This window comes from Pteronotus mesoamericanus, unplaced genomic scaffold, assembly GCF_021234165.1.
Source record: "Pteronotus mesoamericanus isolate MK-2021 breed Mesoamerican mustached bat unplaced genomic scaffold, CSHL_Meso_final contig_173, whole genome shotgun sequence".
NCBI lineage: Eukaryota > Metazoa > Chordata > Mammalia > Chiroptera > Mormoopidae > Pteronotus > Pteronotus mesoamericanus.
Window position 1 is genome coordinate 12,078,424 of NW_026555072.1, and position 22,069 is coordinate 12,100,492.

The following is a 22,069-nucleotide window of genomic DNA, read 5'->3' on the forward strand; positions in this document are numbered from 1 at the left end:
TTAGGAGAATGTAGAGGTCCCATGGTAAAATGCTTACCATATCCTCCAATGTCATGATAGAAATGCTGCTGAAAAAACAGAATCATCCTTCATTTTTTTACTGAACAGAGCAAATTTTAAGTTCAGTTCCATTTTTTCCTTTATGTTTTTTTAGAGGACTCTGTTAACATCCTGCCCAGATTCTCTTCAACTCCTTGGACAGCTCTTTGTGTTCATGCCTAGTTTTTGAGTGTTTTTCTGTTAATAGTTTGCACTTGTGACCTTAGCAATCTGCCCTTCAGCACTAGGGCTAGAGTCCTAGAAATGCCTTGGAGTGTGTCTGTCCAAACTCGTATTAAAGTTGTCAGATAAAATACAGAACTCCTAGTTGAATTAGAATTTCATATAAACAAAATAAGTTTTAGTATAAAATATACAAATATTTATATAGTATATTTATATAGTATACGAATGAACAAGGAACTCCATATTGCCTCTTTATATAGATGGTCCAGCAGAAGTAACGCCTGCTTGAGTGTGGTTGGTAGGGTAATAATATGGGTGTAATAACGTATCATTTTAATTTGAACATTTCACCTAAAATGTCATATGGTGTACTTGAATGTGATATTGTTATATTACAGAACTACACACTTATGATTTCATAATAAAAGACTTTATAATAAAAAGGGGCATTATTTGGGCCAGACCCTGTATATAATGTCCTTCTTACATGATAGCCTGAAGTGTAAGCCAAGATGGCTCATCGTGGAGTTCCTGAGACCTTGAACAAAAATAGCAGCGTTAAGCTAGTTGCTTATCATCTCTAACTAATGCATATTTTTTTTGTGTGGGAAACAACATGGGGCTACCCCAAGGGAAGTCAAAGGTAACTATTTCAATGACAAAGGCTAACATGGTTTAAATTTTATCATAAAGGAAATATATCTATATTCTTGAAAATTTGGAAAATACTGAATATGGTGATGATCTTTTGATAATGGATAAATTATTTATTTTATGTTTCCATATGTTTTTCTGTGCAGTTTTACATAAAGTGACACTAATTTAAAGAAATGTTTTGGGGGGAAAATCAGGTATAGAGAGTCTCCATGAAAAAAAAACACCCAACACTCAAAACAGTGTCCTCTCTAAGGGATTTGTGTTCTATACTCTAAAATGAATAACAAGAAAATGCAATTCTGCTTGCAGAACCTAAGGAGGTTTTACTTCTTGGCTTTGCAGAGGTACTATAGTTCCAAGCAAACAAAAGGAAGTTGACATTTGGAAGAGTCAAGGAAACATGAAGGTAGACAGACCTTTTCTCTCATTGCTGCCTTTGAAAATACAGTAATCTGAAAGTTAGCCTTAACTTATGCCCCAACAAGATAAAGAAAATCAAGCTTGATATGAAATGACTATGCTCTTGGCTATCTTTCTATTTCTCTTTACATTGCTTGACGAGGTGACACCTCTGTACATAGAAGATTCTCACTTGACCCCACTGATAGCAAGTTAGAGGAGGTGGAACTAGAAAGAATTTGAATTTATGGAAAATCTCTAAGGTAGTTCAAATGATGTTAGTAATTGTTTAAAAGTTACAAGGGGAATGTACATGACACTTAGGGCTTTCTTTTTCAGAAGGTTAAACAGAAACAGATCAATAAATCAATGAAAAGAATTTATTTTCCTTGTACATCCCCTTTTGAATTGCAGCCCTGAATCCCAAAACATAAAGTCTCATCCCTGCAGTTAACACAGATTATTTCAATAGCTGTAGTTCCAGAAGAAGTATAAGTGCTTTTCATTTCAATTAAAAAATGTCCTCCTGGTTTTTCACACTGTTTTTAGGGGTTCTCCAAGAGACAATACTTTACAGGCACCTAGAAGCACTGTTTGGATGGAAATACATCAACCTTAACCTCAGGTATACCATTGTCCAATCTGCATATGTCTTACCTGTCTGAACTGGGGGCTGACTTTAAGTACCGAAAATTGTGGCTATCTAAGTCCACACTGTAGCTCCGCCCACTTTCAGTTTTTGGTGTTATGATGATTTCTCCTCTTGTTGCTGATCTGAATTTGCTAAGAAGAAATCTGAAAGTATATAAATAAATATATTTAAAAGATAAAAAAATCATTTTAAAATATAATTTCAAGAATACCATTTCTAGTATTTTCAACAGGAAATGATTGGCCTTGGGACTGAGAGGTTGTGGGGAATTCCTGTGCCTCTACAATATAGTGTGAAGGGTGGTGGTAGAAGAGGTTATGACAGTCTTCCTAGGCCATAACACCTGCTGATAAGCCAAGCCTCTCTCCACGTTAAGAAAAATACCACCGACTTTGGGAACTCACCACTGTCACTTGAGAATGGAGAAGCACTACCTGTACTGAGTCTGTTTACAGGAGTGCTGAGAATAAAGAGCTTGAATTCACTTTGCTAGACAGGGGAGCTCCGATGATTCCCTGGGACAAACTAAGGTGTAAGTTTTTTAGACTGCAGTTCCATGACAGCAGTAACTTTGACCTTCTTAATTCCCTGAGCATAGAGGAATGTCTGGCAAATACTAGAATCTAACCGATTCCTGTAGAATGAGTGACTAAACCCACGTGGTGAGAACCATCTTTATATCTTCCATGACATTTTCCCCTGTGGTAATGAAGTTTGAAAAATGGAGTATCTAATACAGGATGAAATCTGGTTGCATTTCACTAAATTATTTAGATCTTGAGCAAAAAAATAGCTTTCAGAAACCAAGATTCAAGTCAAGATCCAGGTATTGAATGCCCCAAACATGAGGGTTTTCAAATATACTTTGATAAAAACCAAAACTATATTATTTTTGTCATGACACTGGGAGAGTCCAGTTCATTTACTCAACATTCTACAATTTTCTAGAAGGGAAAACATATCCAAAGATAGTAGGACAGTCTTAACAGAATCTGCCAAGTTATCCTTGTTTCAAAGAGAACTGGAAAAGTGTCTTGTCAAAGTGTCAGAGCCTTCAATCTAACTGGAAAATTAGATTTGTTTTTTGTTAAGAATAGCACTTATTATACTGTCATCTTATGCTGCTCTGAGACCCACCTTATGCATGTCCCTACCTCTGAACTTCCACTTAAGGTGGTTCCTCCACCTTGGTTACTCTCCTCCCTTTTTGTTATCTTGGACCCCAGCCATCTTTCAAAGACCTCATCAAGTCCCACTTACAATTTGATGTCTTCCCTGATGGCCTCTGTGCCCTCCTGACATTGATTACCTAAGCTGCTTATTTAATATTTACTTAATTATTTATTGCCTATGACATCTCTTGTAGTTAATTAACACCTTGTCTTGTTTTAGAAAGGTGTTCAGGCAGCTCATAGTATCATCTTATGTTTTCCTAAGTTTCTTCTATACATATTAAATTTTCAGGTATGTACCTTTTCTCCTCATCCAGGTGTTTATATTCCTTGAATACTGAGAACCATCAGATCTCAATTTTGAGTTCCAACAGGGCTCAGTACAGTGCTATGACTATTTTTTAACAATTCAGGCTGTATATAATTCACTGTGCTGGTGAGTTGCTTATTTTCTCGAAGCTCTACATCCAACATTCTGCTGTAACCTACACAGTGATGTCTAAAGTGGGGTCTGCAAAGTACAGCTCCTAGAAGCAGTTGTGGGCTTTGAGTTACTCATTCCATAGAATCTTTGTTTTTGATGAGTCAGGCACCATGCTTTAGGACAGAAGCAAACCACCACGGGCCCAGCACTAAGGGAGCTTACAGTTAAGTGTGGGGTGAGTCAGAGGGGGAATGTCAGAATGCAATGCAAGGAATGATGAACAGGCACAAGGCATTGTAGGAGTCCTAAGAAGTGACAAATGAATGCAACATGGTAGAAAGAATCAATACACTGGATGTATGGTCACTGTAGGCTATCTTTTCCATTCATTTCTGTTAATTAATGAAGGCATGGCTACTCATGACACCCTAGCTGGTGTGGCTCAGTGGAATGAGCGCCAGCCTGCAAACCAAAGGGTCGCCAGTTCGATTCCCAGTCAGGGCACATGCCTGGGTTGCCAGCCAGGTCCCCAGTAGGGGGGGGTGCACTGGAGGCAACCACACACTGATGTTTCTCTCCCTCTCTTCCTTCCTTCCCCTCTGTCTAAAAATAAACAAAATCTTTTTTGAAAAAGACATGATTAGTCATGAGTATTCGAGTTAATGGATATTTAGGTTTCATTCCTACTTGCAGTTCAAGATTCAAGAAACAAAAAAGACTTTCTGTAGAGCCAGATAAAATCTCAAACACTGGCAGCCTCTCACATTGATTTCTGCTGGCTCAGCAATGCACTGCTACCTGGAAAGGACCATAAAATGATTTGGTGCATACTAGGACTCTCACTACCTCAGCTACAAAGCTAACCCAACAGCTGCCTGAGAAACAAAACAGCAGTTTTCGTTTTAGTCCTTATAGTCAGCATTTGGGGGGCCACTTCTCTCCCTTGATGGAACCCTTTTGCCCCCAGTTCCCTAGTGTTTCCTTGAATCTTGCTTCCCAATGTGCCTCCAATTTCTGTTTTCAGTGGCCTCCCTGACACATAATTTGCTTTTGAATTGTTACTGAGATAACCAAACTTGATTTTGTTTTCCTTAAGGAAGCTTGAATTTTAAACAGAGGATATAATGTTTTCAGCCCAATTAATAAGTCTTTGATTTGGACATCTCATATATCAACACTCAGGATGGGAGGAAGGGTTTTGACATTCTACAACAAAAGCAGTCATCACCTCTTTATAGACAAGACTGGCCCTGACATGAAACCTTCTATCTAGAAGCAATGAGAACCACTTGGTACAAGACTGGATATGTCAAATGAAAGAAAAACTCTTACATGTTCAGGTCAGCGAGAACCTTTATTCACCTAACACCAAAAATAATTAAAACTGCATTTTCTCAGGAGAATGACGGGGGAGTATTTGCTTGGCTGAGTCTCTGACCTTCTCAGGGTCACTGTAGTGACATCAGACTTCAAAAACTAAGGAGTCTTTATTTTAGAGGTGTCTGGAATAAAGATAAAAAATTCTCTTTGCATAGCCTGTGTCTTACCCTTTTCTCCTGGGACCATCATGGCTGGCCTTCTGCCCAGAAGAAGGTGAAGTGTTTGACTTTTCTGCATCCTGGTGGTTTTTCTCTTGGCTTTGTATTTCTTCAGTTCCTCATTAAAAATAATCAGAAAATAAATTTACATACCAAATGGTTAGAAATGAGAACGATTGTATATTCTTTATACACTTTCCTACATTAGCACAGGACAAAGAAGTCTATAATAATTGGCAATGATATTCCCATTCTAAAATTTCCAGTCACATAGTTATTTCAAATTAGTTTAGCATTCCAGAGTTAAATGAGGAATAACATCAGGACTCATCTGTGATAGGTTTGTTGAGATAAGCTTTCTAGGGATGGCTGCAATGGAAGAACAATGCATCACCCCTCTACAGGTATCTTTAGGGTAGAGGAGCCTGGGTTGATGAGAACTCCAAATCCTTAGAGACTGAATTTAGGATAAAATTCTAGAAATGACACTCTGGTTTCTAGTACATAAGCCAGATTTAATGGGAGAGTGAGTATCTGTGAATACACCTCATAACTTGAGAGCCATTTTACACTCTGTAAGGTACTGAGGTTTGAGTAAAAGAAGCAGCCATAGCTAACTGCTTAATTCGAACTCTACTCCATTCTGCCCCTTTGTGTCATCAGACCTGATCTTACCTATCTGAGGCAGCCCTTCCTTGCTAGTGCCACATCCAGAAGTGGCACTGAAATCAGTTTCAAGCCTTCCAGCCCTTCCTGCCACACTTCAAAACAAGGGAATTAGTCTCCAGTATGTGAAATATCAGATACCCTAAGAACAGGCCAGAAGATGCCTGCTCTACCTTTACTACACCACACACAAGAAATATGCTCTTAAACACAAGTTGCACTCAATATTTAACCAATTAAATTGTAGTTTGAATGCACAGAGTAGCATTCTCAGGGTGGACTGTTATTTTCATTTGATGACAGTATGATTCTTCATTGAGTGAAACTGTTCGGTGCCTTTCAGACCATGAAACATCTCTAGCACCTGCTAGCTAAATGCTGTTAACCTCCCCACCTCTCAAGTCATTGAGAAAACCAGAAATGTCCCCTTGCACTTCTAAATGGTCCCCTGACTTGGGGAAGGGGGAAAATACACAGTATTATCCCTTGGTTGAGGATTGAGAACAACTGCATTAGAAAGAGTAACATTTTTTTAAAACCTGAAAAAATTTTTTGTTGAAAAATCAAGGATTGCTTTCACAATGTGAATCATTTAATTAATCTGTTTTGTGTTAATTCCTTAAATGTTTAGTAAAATATTGGAAGTGCATTCAGTAAAAGAACTGTCTATGATGAAGATGAATGCTTCCTTTAAAAGTCTCAGTGTATCAGATATATGGAAAATCACTGTGTATTTTTTCTACTCACTTCCTCTTTCCTTGTATGAATTGCAAATTTAGATTTCATGTTTTGAAAGGACCTAAAAGATTCAGGAAATTCAACTGTGCTCATTTGCTACATAAGATAGGGAAGTTATTTAGCCAGCCAAAACACAGATTAGAACAATTTTGAAACCAAATAATTGCTTTAATTACCTGGATTTCTTCTTAAGATGGACTGTCGGACAACATCTGTCCCTAGAACATTGGCTTGCTTGAAACGTTTTGCCTTTTCTTCAAAAAACCATTCACCAGTTACAATCCTTAGCTGCCTAAACAGAGCAAAAGGGGAGAACACTGAAATTCAATTAGCCAAATTGATGACCCTCAAAAAGCCATAACTAAGTAAAAAATAGCTAGTTATTTAAAGAGTCCACCTCAATTTCTGGAGTACTCTATGATGACGATAATGACCAGTATTAGTTGAATACATACTATGTACCATGTACTGGTAATTGTTCTTCATATTTAATATATTTCTATCCACATAAAAACTCTGTATAAACACCCTGGTAGGTGTGGTTCAGTGGATTGAGTGCCAGCCTGCGAACCAAAGGGTTATGGGTTCGATTTCCAGTCAGGGCACATGCGTGGGTTGTGGGCCAGGTCCCCAGTAGGGGGCACACGAGAGGCAACCATACATTGATGCTTCTCTCCTCTTTCTCCCCCCCTTTCCCTCTCTAAAAAATAAATAAATAAAATCTTTAAAAAACTCTGTATAAACATTATTATTCCCATTTTACAGATGAGAAAACTGAGATTTAGAGCAATAAAATAGCATGTCTCACATTACATAGCTTGTAAGTAGGAGAAGTAGGATCCCATCCCAAGCAGTCTGGCCTAGGGCTTGAGGTCTTAACTACTGCATTAGTGGGTAAATAATTTTCAGTGGAAACAGTGGGGGACAAGTGAAAGTTTTGAATCACAAAGGGGCAATAGATAAGAGAGAGATAAGACTCTCTTTTAGAATGATACCTTACTGTAATATGATGACTGGGTTAGAGTAAAGAGAAAATGGAACAAAGGGACAGGTTAGCCTTGGCAATAGTCCAGGAGAGAGATGACAAGACCCATGTTAGGGAAATGGCAAGACTAACAGAGAGGAGGACATAAATTAAAAACATAGCTGTTAGAAGGGCTTGACTGGATTTCACAACCTATTGAATGTTGAAGGTAAAGAAGAAGGATCTTTGAATAATCAAACATACCTTTTAAGCCCCCCCTAATAGTTACAAAAACCCTTTACCCTAGTTACACAGGCCTATGTTCCATTCTCAGAAGATGGCCCTTTTCTATTGGGACAACAGTGTTCACCAACTACTGTCCTAACACTTTTATGGAGGGCTCTAATGGAAAAGGAGGTTGAAAGATAAAATGGAGTCATATGATGAGAATCTCTGAATGTCATGCCAAGGAGCTGGAATACCATTCTGGAGGGAATGTAGGAATTCAGGCAGTTTTTCTAAAGTTCAGGTTGGATCATATAATCTGTGGAATATTATATGAAGAAAGGAGAAACCAGAAGCAGGCAGGCCAATTAGGAAGTTATGACAAAAGATGGGGTAGAAAATTATGAAGATGTAAACCAGGGTATCATAGAGGCAAAGGGTGAAAAGAAAGTTGTAAATATTTTTGTGACTGAGGATGAGTATCAGCAAGGCTGGTGACATATTTATCATGGTGGTTGAAGAAAAGCATCTGAGAGTCAAGTAGAGATTTCTAGGCCCAGAATATTATATCTATGTGATTCAGTAACTAATTGGACTTAGAAAATCACAACTGGATCCTGTAGAGGAGAGAGGGGAGGGGGATAATGGGAGAAAGAAGGGGAATGGTCAAGCCAAGGAACATGTATAAAGGATCCATGGACAAGGATAACAAGGGGGAGGATTGAATGTAGGGGACGAAGCAAGGCAGGGGAGCGCAATGGGAGGAAAATGGGGACAACTGTAATTGAATAACAAAAAATTTTTAAAAAAATTCTCCAGAAAAATATACCAAATTTCTCCCCACAGCATTTACCCTGAAATCCTACCTTACTTCTGAACATAGGAGACAAAAGTCACTGATATATAAAAAGTACTGATATATAAAACAGTTCCTGTACTGAGAAAAGAATGAAAATACTATTATTGGAGCAAATTATTCATTGAAAAGAATGGCCATAGCATGTACATCTCAGATTTACTCCAAAGTTGCAAGATCACCTAATGAGAATCAAGGATTATTAAATCAACTCCAAACTGTATAAAATGTGCCTATGAAAGATGTCAAATATAAGAAGATCTAAATAACCAAAACCAAATGCTTGAATGGGTTAAATTATTTCTGCATACATCTCAAGTGCTCTATAGACTTACATATCATTATTTATGTTGAAAATGTAGGTGGTAATTGTGCTATTCTAAATTCTAAAGCTATCTCCTCAAGGTTTCTATCCCTTAGTTATTCAACCAAATGCTTATCTAGCTACTGCTATGATTAAACTTTGCTGATGAAATTAAAGTTTCTAATCAGGGAAATTGTTCTAGAGTATCTGGGTGGGCCCAAAGTAATCACTAAGCTCTTAAAAACAGAGGAATTGGTGATTGTTGGGGGGAGAGGGTATAAGGGGACTATATGGTAATGGAAAAATATAATAAAGATAAAAAAATTTTAAAAACAGAGGAAGGAGAGGAAGTCAAATGCTAAGATGCTGTAGAATTAGAGAGATTTTAAATGTGAAAAAGATTTGACACTCTGAGACAACTCTGAGTTATAGAGGTCCACATACAAGGACACAGAGACAGGCCTCTAGGAGTTCAGGCTGGCTCTTAGCTAATAGCCAACAAGGAAGTGGGAGCCTCATTCCTACAACCACAAAGAATCAGATTCTACCCCCCAAAATGAACTTGAAAGTGGAATTTTCCCAAAGTCTCTTTATAAGAGCTCAGTTGGCACATACCTTCATTTCAGCCTTGTGAACCTTGAGTAGAGAATCAAACAAAGCCAAGCCCAACTTCTGAGCTATAGAACTGTGAGATAATATATTTATGTTTTTTTAAGCTGCTAAACTGTGAGAAGTTGTTATGGTGGCAATGGAAAATGAACACAATAATAAAACACAAAATTATAATTTTTTTTAATACTCAGTTTAGAAAATGACTTGCACAGCTTATGAGAAGATAACTATGGAAAATTCAGAAAAGCAATAGGGCAGAAGTAGGCAAACTGTGGCCTAGGGACAAAATTCACCCAACTACCTGTTTTGTATAGCCTACAAGCTAGGGATTTTTTTAAAGTTTTAAATGGTTGGAAAAAATCAAAAGAAGAATATTTAATGATTGGTAAAAGTATATGAATTATATTAAAAATCCATTGTCCCTAAATAGTTTTATTTGAACATAGCAATGTTCATTTGTTTCTGTATTTTCTTTGGCTGCTTTTCTGCTACAACTGCAAAGCTGAGTGTAGCATATGGCCATGAAATCTAAAATATTTTCTCTCTGGCATTTTATATTTTAAAAATTTTGTCAACCTCTGCAATAGGAAAAAGAGTGTACACAAAAAGAAACAAGAACAAGAGGAATAATATAAACCAGTGGTTGAAAAACCCCATGGTGGCATGCCAAAATCTCAGCTCTTTTTAAGAAAATTTTCTTGAGATATGGGGTGAGGTGGATAGCACAATGAGAGCAGTTTCACATGTGACAGGGGAAAAAGGGACATACCTAGTTTACCCACCCCAAGAAATGAGTCTCCATATCATTTTTTACCGTCTACATCTAGAACTGCCAACACCTAACACAAATAAGATCTTCCCAGAATTATTAGTCATTATCTTTTGCTATTCTTGTAAGAACACTAACTATAATCCTTTTGTTTGCTCAACTCAGATACACACCTGAGTCATTTGTCATTTCAGAGATCTATGACATAAGAACAATCTTTTGAAATTTTGCCTTTGCCATCTTCTCAAGTCATGGAGGTAGATGGACAGCTTAGTAGAAGAATGAGAAACAAATACCTAATGAGTTTATACCATGTAACAAGTAAAGTGCTAGGTTATTTACATATGATATCTTTAACCCTCACTATAAGCCATAGTAGCTATTATTAGTCTTAATTTATGGATGAGGAAACCAAAGCTCACAAGGGTTACATGATCTGCCCAAACTTGTATAGATACTATGGCAGAAACAGAATTTATACTGAAAGCCCATGCCCTTTATGTTTGATAAAACTGTCAGATGAGAACTCATACTTTTCAGCTATAATAAGGCCTTGGGTAATGGTGAAAGCTTATAGGAGCCAAGGAATAACATACAGCATTTCATATAATGGGCTGTGATTGTGTTTGTGTGTGTGTGTTGGGGGCAAAATATAGGAATAAAGGAGGGGTAAAAGAGAAAACAAAGTAAACATGACAACCAAAGTAAAATTTATATTCCTCTCTGCCACATTGATCTGACATTTGAAAAATACAAGGCTTTGAATAGACTTAGTATTTCCTCTAGGTCATACTCTGAAGAATGAGTTTGACTGAAATTGAGTTACACTCATTATTTATGATTAATGATTACCAAGTATTCAGAATTTTCTTAAGTCCTAATTTTCTTTAACTTTAAAGTTTTGGGATGTCAGGCTTTCACTTGGAAGCTTACTTAAATATAAAATAAACTTAAATTCTCCTTATATTTATAGGAGAAAAGTACCCTTTGCCCTGAAATTTCATTCCTAGGTCCACCCCCTACAGGAGTCTTCTCAAACATTTTTGGCAGAGGTCACAGTAAGAAACACATTTTATATCACAATCCAGAAAATAAACACACGGACTTATATATTTACATATTAATATATTTACATTTATATGTGAATGCACATGGTGGGGCAAAAGTAGGTTTATAGTTGTCAGTATGCAAAGCAGAATTTATTCTTATATTGTTTTTATTAATTATTATATTTTCCATAGAAACAAATCTACTTTAGCCCCACCCTGTGTACCACATTTATTATTACACTTATACACACATATAAATATATGTATACTGACATTTTCTATTTCATTTCCTTTTTTCTCAAATGAAAAACCTACCAATTGGTCATGACCCACAGTTTGAAAAGCCCCACCCTTGGGAAAGTCTTGTACATATTTGTCAGGCCACATGAACAAGAATGTTACAGCATCATTTTGTACCATAAACTGAAACTACATAAAGATCCATCAACATAAATATATAATATATATATATATTATAGGATGATATGGTGAACATGAATGTAATGGTGTTAATGTAAACTGGCTACATTTCATTTAAAAATGTTGAGCTAAAAAGTCACAAATAGTACATACAATATGATTTCCATTTCTAAAGCACTCAAAAATGAAAAATTAGGAAATATATTACTTGGGGACACATCCAAGTGCAGTAAAACTATAAAGTAAAGCAAGGGAATGAAAAATGCAAAACAGGAATGTTCTCTTTCTTAAACTGGGTGATAGATATGCAGATACTCTTTTTACTATTGTTGAAACCATTCATACACATTACAGAGTGTCTTATATGATATTTTCACATTAAAAAATCCCCCTAGTCTATGTACATATTAAGATACTATACCACAGTTAACAAGGCATTCTAAAAGAGGGGAAGGCTCCTGTATGTAATTAACAGGTGGTTGAAAATAGCATGTCAAAGCACTCAAAATAGCTCCTTACCATGCCCAAAATCTCTGGATCAATGTGGGATTACCAACATTGTCCTTTGCAGCTTGATTATAAAAAGTGGCTAAACTAGGGATGATTTTGAAATGACTATGTGGCTGCTGTCAGTACCTATCAGACCAAAGATCACCAGGAACCCACCTCTGCATAAACAAGTGAAGATCTTTGTTCATTGAAGTGAAGGAAAACGCATAGCATGAGAACCATGGGGCATCTCAGGAAGAGGGCATTTGAAAGGATATAATACAGGATTTGGGTTTTTATCAGGTAATTTGGGGGACTGTTCAAGGCAGAAGATATCTGCTCCAGATTAGGCGATGCCAGGAAATGGGGACAATGATATGATTAGCATCTTAATAAGTTTTATCTAGAAGAAGGGCAAACTAGAACAAGGCTAAAGCTATAATTGGTAAAGAAGCAGCATGTCAATCACATTAGTCAAGAAAGCATGATGTTTGGTACATTGTGGCTTGAACAGTCACCTTGCTTTTGTTTATGCTTAGACAACATTATGAAATGTTCTTATTTTGTCTCACTTCATCATGGGTAGAGAATGATCTTGTAGGATGCTAATGTTCTGAGATTCTAACAGGAGAACACCATATCCTACCTCTGAGTGACAGTTCAGCTCCTAACAACATCATGGCCTACATATAAGTGTCAGATCACTTTCCAGATTTCAGGAGCTGTATTTCTTTTTTTTTTTTCCTCACAATAAAGGACTATATATTCCCTCCTGCACTCTCTCTGTGCATGTTCCAACTATTACTACTATCTTCTTTCAAATTTACTGACAGAGATTTAGATTTCATCTACTTTAGCTATATTTAATCTATTTCAGTAATCATTACCAATTCATCAAAAACAAAACATCAGGTTCCTCCTTTAAAAAGAGACTCTCACAAGGACACAGAGCAGCATGAAATGTTACAACATGGCATGAATATAAAATCAGTTCATGAATTCCATTATCAGAAATGTTTCATTTTTTGGTTCCCTGTTATGTAGCTTTTATCTTCAAGGTCTTTCTGAGTTCAGCTGAGGTGCTAATTAGGAAAAATTAACATTATGACTGCCTTTGTGTTGAAGGGCATCTACCCCAGCTAGCATAATCATGGGTAATTTCATAGGTCTCATTAAGATAGCAAAATAAACTAACTGGCTGCACTACGATCCCTTTCATTCTGTTTCTATAGAATTAGCTTTATAACTGGACCTGCAGTAACCACCTTGTTAGAATCTGAAGGGGATGGAGAAAATGTCAATGACTGCTCAGCCCATTGTAACAGCTAGCCTCCCTCCATCAGTCCTTGCTCTAATTTTTTCAGGGCTACAGCAATAAAATCTCTTTACTTTTACCCAATCCGAGGTAAATAACAATAAAGTTTGTGCTTCCAACTGATTACAGAATGAGTCACTCTCTGACTCATCTCATCTCTTAGAAGTCAGGGTGGAAATTTTAATTTTATGGTCTATTAAACAAAGAGACAGCCCAGTGGCACTGCAGCATTCTCTTACAACAAACAAACAACGTTCACTGCCAATAAAATATCATTCATGCGTTCTTTTCAAACACCACTCCATGAATAGCAAATAAAAGACTTCCAATACTGACAGATTAAGTCTCTGAGATAACACAGATCACTAGCTAGAATATTGGAGAAGTAATGGTCTCTGTTTTCAGCTTTCAAAATGAGGGATTTTGATATGTCGCATTAAACACTCACTGCCAGCTGTCACATAAGGATATAACTATAAGTTGTTGCTGTCAAGAGGTATAAAAATCACATATTGAAAGCTCTGTTTCTTCCTTAGGACACTTTAATGCATGAATACCAATTACTCTACTGATGAAACAGTATTGTAATAAACTCATCGTCTTCCTTAGACTGTGAAAACACTGAGGGTAGTCCAAGTTTTATACATCTTTGTATCCTTATCCCTTGGTATAACAACAGGTTATCAATAAATGTTGTAAAAGGGATGGATAGATGGGTGGATGGATGGATCAATTGTGTATGTGAATGGTTGGGTTTATTAAGTTATTGTTTCACCAACAAAAGAAGTACACATGATTCAGATGTTCTATATTAATACGTTATCATGTCCTAATGAAGACATAGAACTTTCAATTTGGTATTATTTATTCTTATACCCTTCCAACAGCAACTTGTCTTATAGTTAGATCTTTCTGTGACAGCTGGGAATTTATTCTGTTCAGAGGACAAATATATTTGGCATGGCTCTTGTATTGTTTTTTGTTTTTTGTTTTAAGCCCATAATCCTGACAGAGGAAAGCCACACTTGTTCCATAACTTGTTTAGGCCTGAACTGCTTTAAGTGAAACCCTGCCATCTATTAGTTCATTCATTAACTAATTTACTTATTCATCCACTCATCTAATCATTTAATAAATATTCATTGAGTACTTACAATAGGCAGTTATTTAGGCACTAGAATTACACCAGTGAACATTAGAGATATAATTTATATTCTATTCTAGTGGAGGAAGAAAAATAATGAAGATAAATAAGTAAACTATATAGAAGTGTTAAGGGGAAAAATAGGAAGTGATTATACAGGGTAGAGTAAAAATAGGTTTACACTTGTGAGTATGCAAAACACAGTGTATCCTTCTATTATTATTAAGTATTGTATTATTTATTTGTATTACAACTGTAAACCTAATTTGCCACCCTGTATTATTTTGTGTAGGCCACGTCTATAACAACCAACCTCTAGATTCCATTAATACATCAAATATTTATCTCTCAACATAAACTAATGTGGATCTGACAAGATTTAGGGGAAAATTTGTGTGAATTAGACCTGCAGTTACCATCCATACTGACAGGCAGGCAGTTGATGGCAAATCTTTCAATTAGCAATGTGTGAAAACGTGTGCCTCTTGGGTCTTGTATTTAAAGATATGCTTCATTAATTGCAAGTGCCATTTAGAAATTAAATACAAAATTCCTCTCTCCATACAGAAGCTTGAGGCAACCACTGATTGATTGAAGGGTTCAGGAGTCATAGTCCCTAGTTCCTGTTGTCTGACCAAACGAGGGTCCAGGTTGTAGGAAAAAGAGGTCAACAATAATGGAATAAAAATGGAAATAATTAAATTCTAGGGATCAAATAAAACAGTATTATATAAGAATTGGAAAAATGTTGAGAAATTCCATACAAATCCTCACTGCAAATCCAGACTGCAACTGGAAGGTCAGACATTTGTTAAAGTTACATTTCCTTCTTCATTGCGCTGAAATAGCAAAAGTTAACTTGGCAGAGTCTGGTAGGAAAAGAGCTGGGTGGAGAAACAAATGAAGAAACTTACCCATCCCTGATCGCTGTGGCTAGGACTTCCAATACTATGTTCAATAGAAGTGGCAAAAGCAGACAACCTTGTCTTGTTCCCAATCTCAGTGGGAATGTTTTTACTTTTCGCCGTTGAGTACAAGGTTGGCTGTAGGTTTTTCATATATGGTCTGTATGGTGTTGAGGTATGCCCCCTGTATTCCTACTTTGTTGAGCGTTTTTATCATAAATGGGTGCTGTACCTTATCAAATGCTTTTTCCGCATCTACTGATACAATCATGTGGTTTTGGTCTTTACTTTTGTTTATGTGATGTGTTACATTTATTGATTTGTGAATATTGAACCATTCTTGCATCCCTGGGATGAATCCCACTTGATCGTGGTGGATGATCTTTTTAATGTATTGCTGGATGCGGTTTGCCAATATTTTCTTGAGGATTTTAGCATCTATGTTGATAAGTGATATTGGTCTGTAGTTTTCTTTCTTTGTTGTGTCTTTATCTAGTTTTGGGATTAGGGTGATGCTGGCCTCATTAAAAGAGTTTGGGAGTCTTCCCTCCTCTTGGATATTTTGGAAGAGTCTGAGAAGGACAGGGGTTAGCTCTTCCTTAAATATTTTGAAAAATTCTCTTGTGAATACATCCAGACAAGAAAAAGAAATAGGCATCCAAATTGGAAAGGAGAAAGTAAAACTATCATTGTTTGCAGATGGCATGATAGTGTACTTAGAAAACACCATAGACCACCAAAAAACTATTTGACCAAATAAGTGAATTTGGCAAAACAGTGGGATACAAAGTCAATATTCAGAAATAAAAGGCATTTTTATACACCAACAATGAAATATCAGAATCAGAAATCAAGAAAAAAATCCCATTTCCTATAGCAACAAGAAAAATAAAGTACCTAGGAACAAACTTAACCAAGGAGGTAAAAGACCTGTACACAGAAAGCTATACAACACTGAAGTAATTAAGGAAGACACAAATAAATGGAAGGCTATACTGTGTTCATGGATTGGAAGAATTAACATCATCAAAATGTCCATAGTACCCAAAGCAATTTAAAGATTCAATGCAAAACTTATTAAAACACCAACATATTTCACAGACATAGAAAAACATTTAATAAATTTATAGGGAACCATAAACAACTCCGAATAGCCACAGCAATTTTGAGAAAAAAGAACATAGTAGGAGGGATCACAATACCTGACATCAAACTATATTACAAGGCCACTGTAATCAAAACATTCTGGTACTGGCATAAGAACAGACACATAGATCAATGGAACAGAATAGAAAGCTGAGAAATAAACCCAAGTCTCTATGGTCAATTAATATTTTACAAATGAGGCAGAAGCATACAATGGAGTAAAAATAGCCTTTTCAACAAATGGTGTTGGGGCATCTACACAACTACATGCAAAATTTGAACACCAACTTACACCATACCCAAAAATAAACTCAAGATGGATAAACAACTTAAATATAAGTCGTGACACCATCAAAGTCCTAGAGGAGAACATAGGCAGGAAACTCTCAGATATCCCACGCAGCAATAGTTTCACCACTATGTCCCCTATAGCAAGGGACATAAAGGAAAGAATAAACAAATGGGACTTCATCAAAATAAGAAGCTTCTTATTCTTAAAAATTAAGATGTCTAAAAAAAAATCAGCAAAATGAAAAGGGAACCCACCATATGGGAAAATATATTTGCCAATGATACCTCAGACAGGGGTTTGAGCTCCAAGATATATAAAGAATTCAAATGACTCCACTCCAGGAAGACAAACAATCCAATTGAAAAATGGGCAAAGGACCTGAACAAGTAGTTCTCCAAGAAAGACATACACAGGGCCCAGAGACATATGAAAGGATACTCATCATCACTAGCCATCAGAGAAATGCAAATCAAAACCACAATGAGATACCACTTCACACCAGTCAGAGTGGCCATCATAAACAGATCAATAAACAACGGGTGCTGGCGAGGTTGTGGAGAAAAGAGAACCGTAGTACACTGTTGGTATGAATGCAGACTGGTGCAGTCCCTGTGGAAAATACTGTGGAATTTCCTCAAAAAGCTAAAAATGGAACTGCCTTTGACCCAGCAATTCCACAGCTGGGATTATACCCTAAGAATCCCAAATCACGAATTCAAAAGAACCTATGCACCCCAATGTTCATAGCAGCACAATTTACAATAGCCAAGTGCTGGAAGCAACGTAAGTGCCCATCAGTAAATGAGTGGATCAAAAAACTATGGTACACTTACACAATGGAATATTACGCAGGAGAAAGAAAGTATTACTCTTTGTGACTTCATGGATGGAACTGGAGAGCATTGTACTAAGTAAAATAAGCCAGGGAGTGAAAGACAAATACTAAATGATCTCACCTATAAGTGGAACCTAATCAACAAAACAAACAAGCAAGGAAAATATAGCCAGCAACATTGAAAGGAAAAAGAAACCAACAGTAACGAGAGAGAAAGAGGGAGGGGGAAAGAGGGTAAGGAAGGGGAAGGGTCAAAGGAAGGAACATATATAAAGGACCCATGAATAAAGCCAACGTGGGAAAGGATTGAGGGAGAGAGGTGGGGGTGGGTGGGGCAGGGGGAAGTGGTAGCAGGAAAATGAAGACAAAAGTATTTGAACAATAAAAAAAATTTTAAAAAAAAAGACAACTCCAGAGAATCAAGATGGTAGAAGAGTGAGTGGAAGTCACACTGACCTCCTCCCAGGACAAATCTGGAATTACAACTAAATTGTGGAGAAATCACCTGGAACAAACAACTGAATAATAGCGAGAGAGGAGACTTATAACCTCAGACAGAGATAAGAATCAGCTTTAGTGCAATCTAACTGGTAAGAAATGTGGTAGAGACTCAAGGAGGTGGGAGGGGCACCCACGGGCAGCAGCACAAGAAGGATATTGAAAGAGCCAGTTGCATCCCCTTGAGAAAATGGGGTCTAAACCAAAAGCAGGGATCTCCAGCCTATAGCACCAGAGCCCAGAAAGTACACAGAAAATAGCCAGCTGTGAAATGAGGCAGGGTTGCTGTCTGTCAGAGAGAGGAGGCTGGAGATGCAAAGAGCTGTTTAAAGGGCCAATGCAAAAATTTTTATTTGCAGCCACTTACACTGGTCTCCAGCAAAGGCTGGTGCAGAGTGAACTAGAGATGCCTGAGGAGAGACTGGGGAAGGAGGCTTTCTGGAGAGAACTGCGAGAGTAGCTGGCAGGATCTCAGTGCTGACTCATGCCCCATGCGACAGCAGCCATCGTTCTCAGGCAGAGACCACTCACCCTGAGCGGCAGCTGCATCAAAGGACCCAATAGCCCAGCCCCCAGGTGGGATTTCGCCCCCCTACCCATGCTATCTAAGCTTGACGGCTGAGTGCAGAGGGACTTGATTAGCAGCTGAAGGAGACAGCCACAAACAGTAGATTCCTGAAAGTCTCGAAAAGACTGCCTAAGGTCAGACAGGGACAACGTCTGACATCAGAAGCAGATCCAAAAGTAAAAACAGCGGTCTCCTACCATAGAAGTTCACACCACAAAGTCAGGAAATTAAGACAGATCCATTTAAGAAGCAGAAGCAAAAAAGAGGAGTTTCACAAATAATAAAATACCCCCTACTCGATGGGAAAGGAGGAATCCCCCAGAAAGAGAACTAAATGAAATAGAGGAAAGTAAACTATCAGATATTGAGTTCCAAACAATAGTTCTAAGGAAGCTCAAAGAGCTCAGTGAGCTCAGAGAGAATTACCAAAAACCACAGGGAAACTACAAGGAACTTACTGCAAATTGTATCAGCATGAAAAAGGACATAGAAACTATCAATAAGAGACAAGAGGAAATGAAGAATACAATTTCTAAATTGAAGAACACAGTGGAAGGAATAAAAAATAGGCTAGATGAAGCTGAGGACCGAATCAGTGAGCTGGAGGAAACGGTAGAAAAAAGCTCCCAGAAAGAGCAAGACAATGAAAAAGGACTCAAAAAGAATGAACAGGTGTTTAGGGAAATGCGGGACAATCTGAAACATAATCATATCTGTATAATGCGGATACCAGAAGGAGAAGAAGTGGAGCAAGGAATAGAGAACCTGTTTGAAAAAATAAGGATGGAAAACTTCCCTCATTTGAGGAGAGAAAATGTCACAAAGTATAGGAAGCACAGAGGGTCCCATTCAAGAGGAACCCAATGAGGCCCACTCCAAGACACATCATCATTAAAATGGCAAATATCAAAGACAGAGAATCCTAAAGGCAGCAAGGGAGAAAGAGGTAGTAACATATAAGAGAGCCCCAATATGGCTAGTAGCTGACTTCTCAACAGAAACACTGCAAGCAAGAACGGAGTGGCAAGAAATATTCCAAGTCATGAAAAGCAAAGGCCTACACCAAGACTGTTCTACCCAGGAAGGCTCTCAATTAAAATGGAAGGCAAAATAGGAGTTTCCAAGACAGAAGAAGGCTAAAAGAAGGCTAAAAGAATACGTCTTCACCAAACCAGCATTGCAAAATATGCTAAAGGGACTGCTTTCAGATGAAGAAAAAGAGTTTATGAATACCCAGTTCCTTTCACGGTTGCCAATAGTTGATATTACCAATATTTTTAATATGTATTAATCTGATTGTGACAATGATGTGTTATTTTAATTGTTTCTTTATTATTTGTTGAAACTAAACCTGTTTTTGTATCTTTCTTGCCTATTTCTATTATTTTTAATACACTTTAAGTGACTTTTTGATATTCTTTAGCCATTTTTTGATTAAAGGTTTATAGATTTTTTTCCCCTAAAAAACAAAACAAAACAGCATTATCTCTTTTTATATGTGTGGCAAATACTTTTCCATTCTATTATTTGTCCATTAATTTTTTATATGTATATTACTATATAGTCTTAAGTGTTTAATATAGTCATATTGTCAATATTTGACTTTATAGCTTCAAGGTTTGAATATTTCACTTCAGGGTAAGAAAAATATTAGTTTGTATTTTTTCCTAAAACTCCTTAGATTCTACATATTGATTTTTAACTCACTTGAATATTTCTTGTATGTGTGAAAGACGGCTCTATATTTGTTCTTTCAAGTAATAGGGGTCCATGCACCTTATTTGTTGAATAAGCCTTATTTTACCCATTGATTTGAAATATCAATTTAATCATATATTACATTGTTAGACAGATATATATGTTTGTTTCTAGAATGCTCTTTACATTTCACTGATCTACTTGATTATTTCTGTGCTGGTATTATGTTGTTTTAATTGCTGAGACTTTATAATGGTTTTAATTTTGTAATATTTTATAGTTGACTTTAACATTTAAAAAATAAATAAAATCTACCTGCATTTTTAAAAAGGAAGAAAGGAAGGGAGGGAGGGAAGGAGAAAGGAAGGGAGATGGAACTCCTACCATTTGCAACAACATGGATGGAACTTGAGAATATTAAGCTAAGTGAAATAAGCGAGTTGGTGAAAGACAAATACCATATGATCTCATCTATAAATGGAATCTATTCAACAAAATTAACAAACAAAATAAACCACAGGCATGAAAACATAGAGCAGACTGAAAGTGACCAGGGAGATGGGGAAAGAGGACAATAGTGGAAAGAAGGGGAAGAGACTAGACAAAGAACATGTACGAATAACTTATGGACATGGAAAACAGAGTGGGAATTGACTGTGGGAGTGGGGGGTATGGGCGGGATTGGTGGAGGGAGGCAAAGGGGAAAAATTGAGACAACTTTAATAGAATAAACATGACTTAAAAATTAAAAAAATAAAATAAAAAACGTTTCCAAAAAAAGTTAAAAAAAAGAAACTTACTCATCCCAATTTTACTAATACACACTCTAATTTCTTGGCATTCTTATTTTCACTATCTAAAAGATATAAAATCAATTGCCTTTCTTACCTAATAGGTATATTTTAAGACCTTGAAGGACTATATCCTAGGAGTAACTGTGTTCTAAAAATAGGTCAGCCCTGCCAGGGACTGATGGTCCAAATTGAAATTAGCTTAATCCTTGATTTGATTAGGGTAATACTGCATATCTCGTGGCCCTATCCTATTACTCCACTAGAATAAAAATGTATATTCTCAATTGATGCAGAATGTCACTGTGTTTTACAATTCTTAAATTTATTTACCAATCAAAAATTATCAGGTTTATGAGAACACAAGATATACACAAGACCAAGAGAAACAACAAACAGTAGAATCAGTCTCACAGGGGACTTAAATAATGGAGATATAATTCATAAATATTAAAATAATTACAAATAATTTAATTAAGAAATTATAAAAGGATGCGTGAGTTGAGCAGCAAGTTAGAAAACATAGCAAAAAAAATGAAAATTCTAAATTTGAAAGAGGAAACTGAATTTATGAAACAAATAGATGTCTATAACAACAGATTAGACATAGCACAGCCAAACAAAGGATTAGTCAATTGAAACACAAATCAGACTATAATATGAAATGAATTCAGAGATTAAGTAATAGAAAATAATGGAAAACAGTGTAAGAACTATA

General features: G+C 36.7%; 1 protein-coding gene across 3 annotated transcripts in view; it reads right to left on the reverse strand.

The window, feature by feature from the left end:
* Positions 1 to 22,069, reverse strand: part of SYTL5 (synaptotagmin like 5) — a 123,142-nt gene that overhangs the window by 56,466 nt on the left and 44,607 nt on the right. For all 3 annotated transcript variants that reach the window (XM_054566564.1, XM_054566563.1, XM_054566562.1), the window contains exons 4-6: positions 6,648 to 6,763; positions 5,077 to 5,185; positions 1,939 to 2,076 (exon numbers count right to left, since the gene is read on the reverse strand). In XM_054566564.1, coding sequence (XP_054422539.1) covers positions 1,939 to 2,076; positions 5,077 to 5,185; positions 6,648 to 6,763 — 363 coding nt within the window. The remainder of the gene's footprint in view (positions 1 to 1,938; positions 2,077 to 5,076; positions 5,186 to 6,647; positions 6,764 to 22,069) is intronic.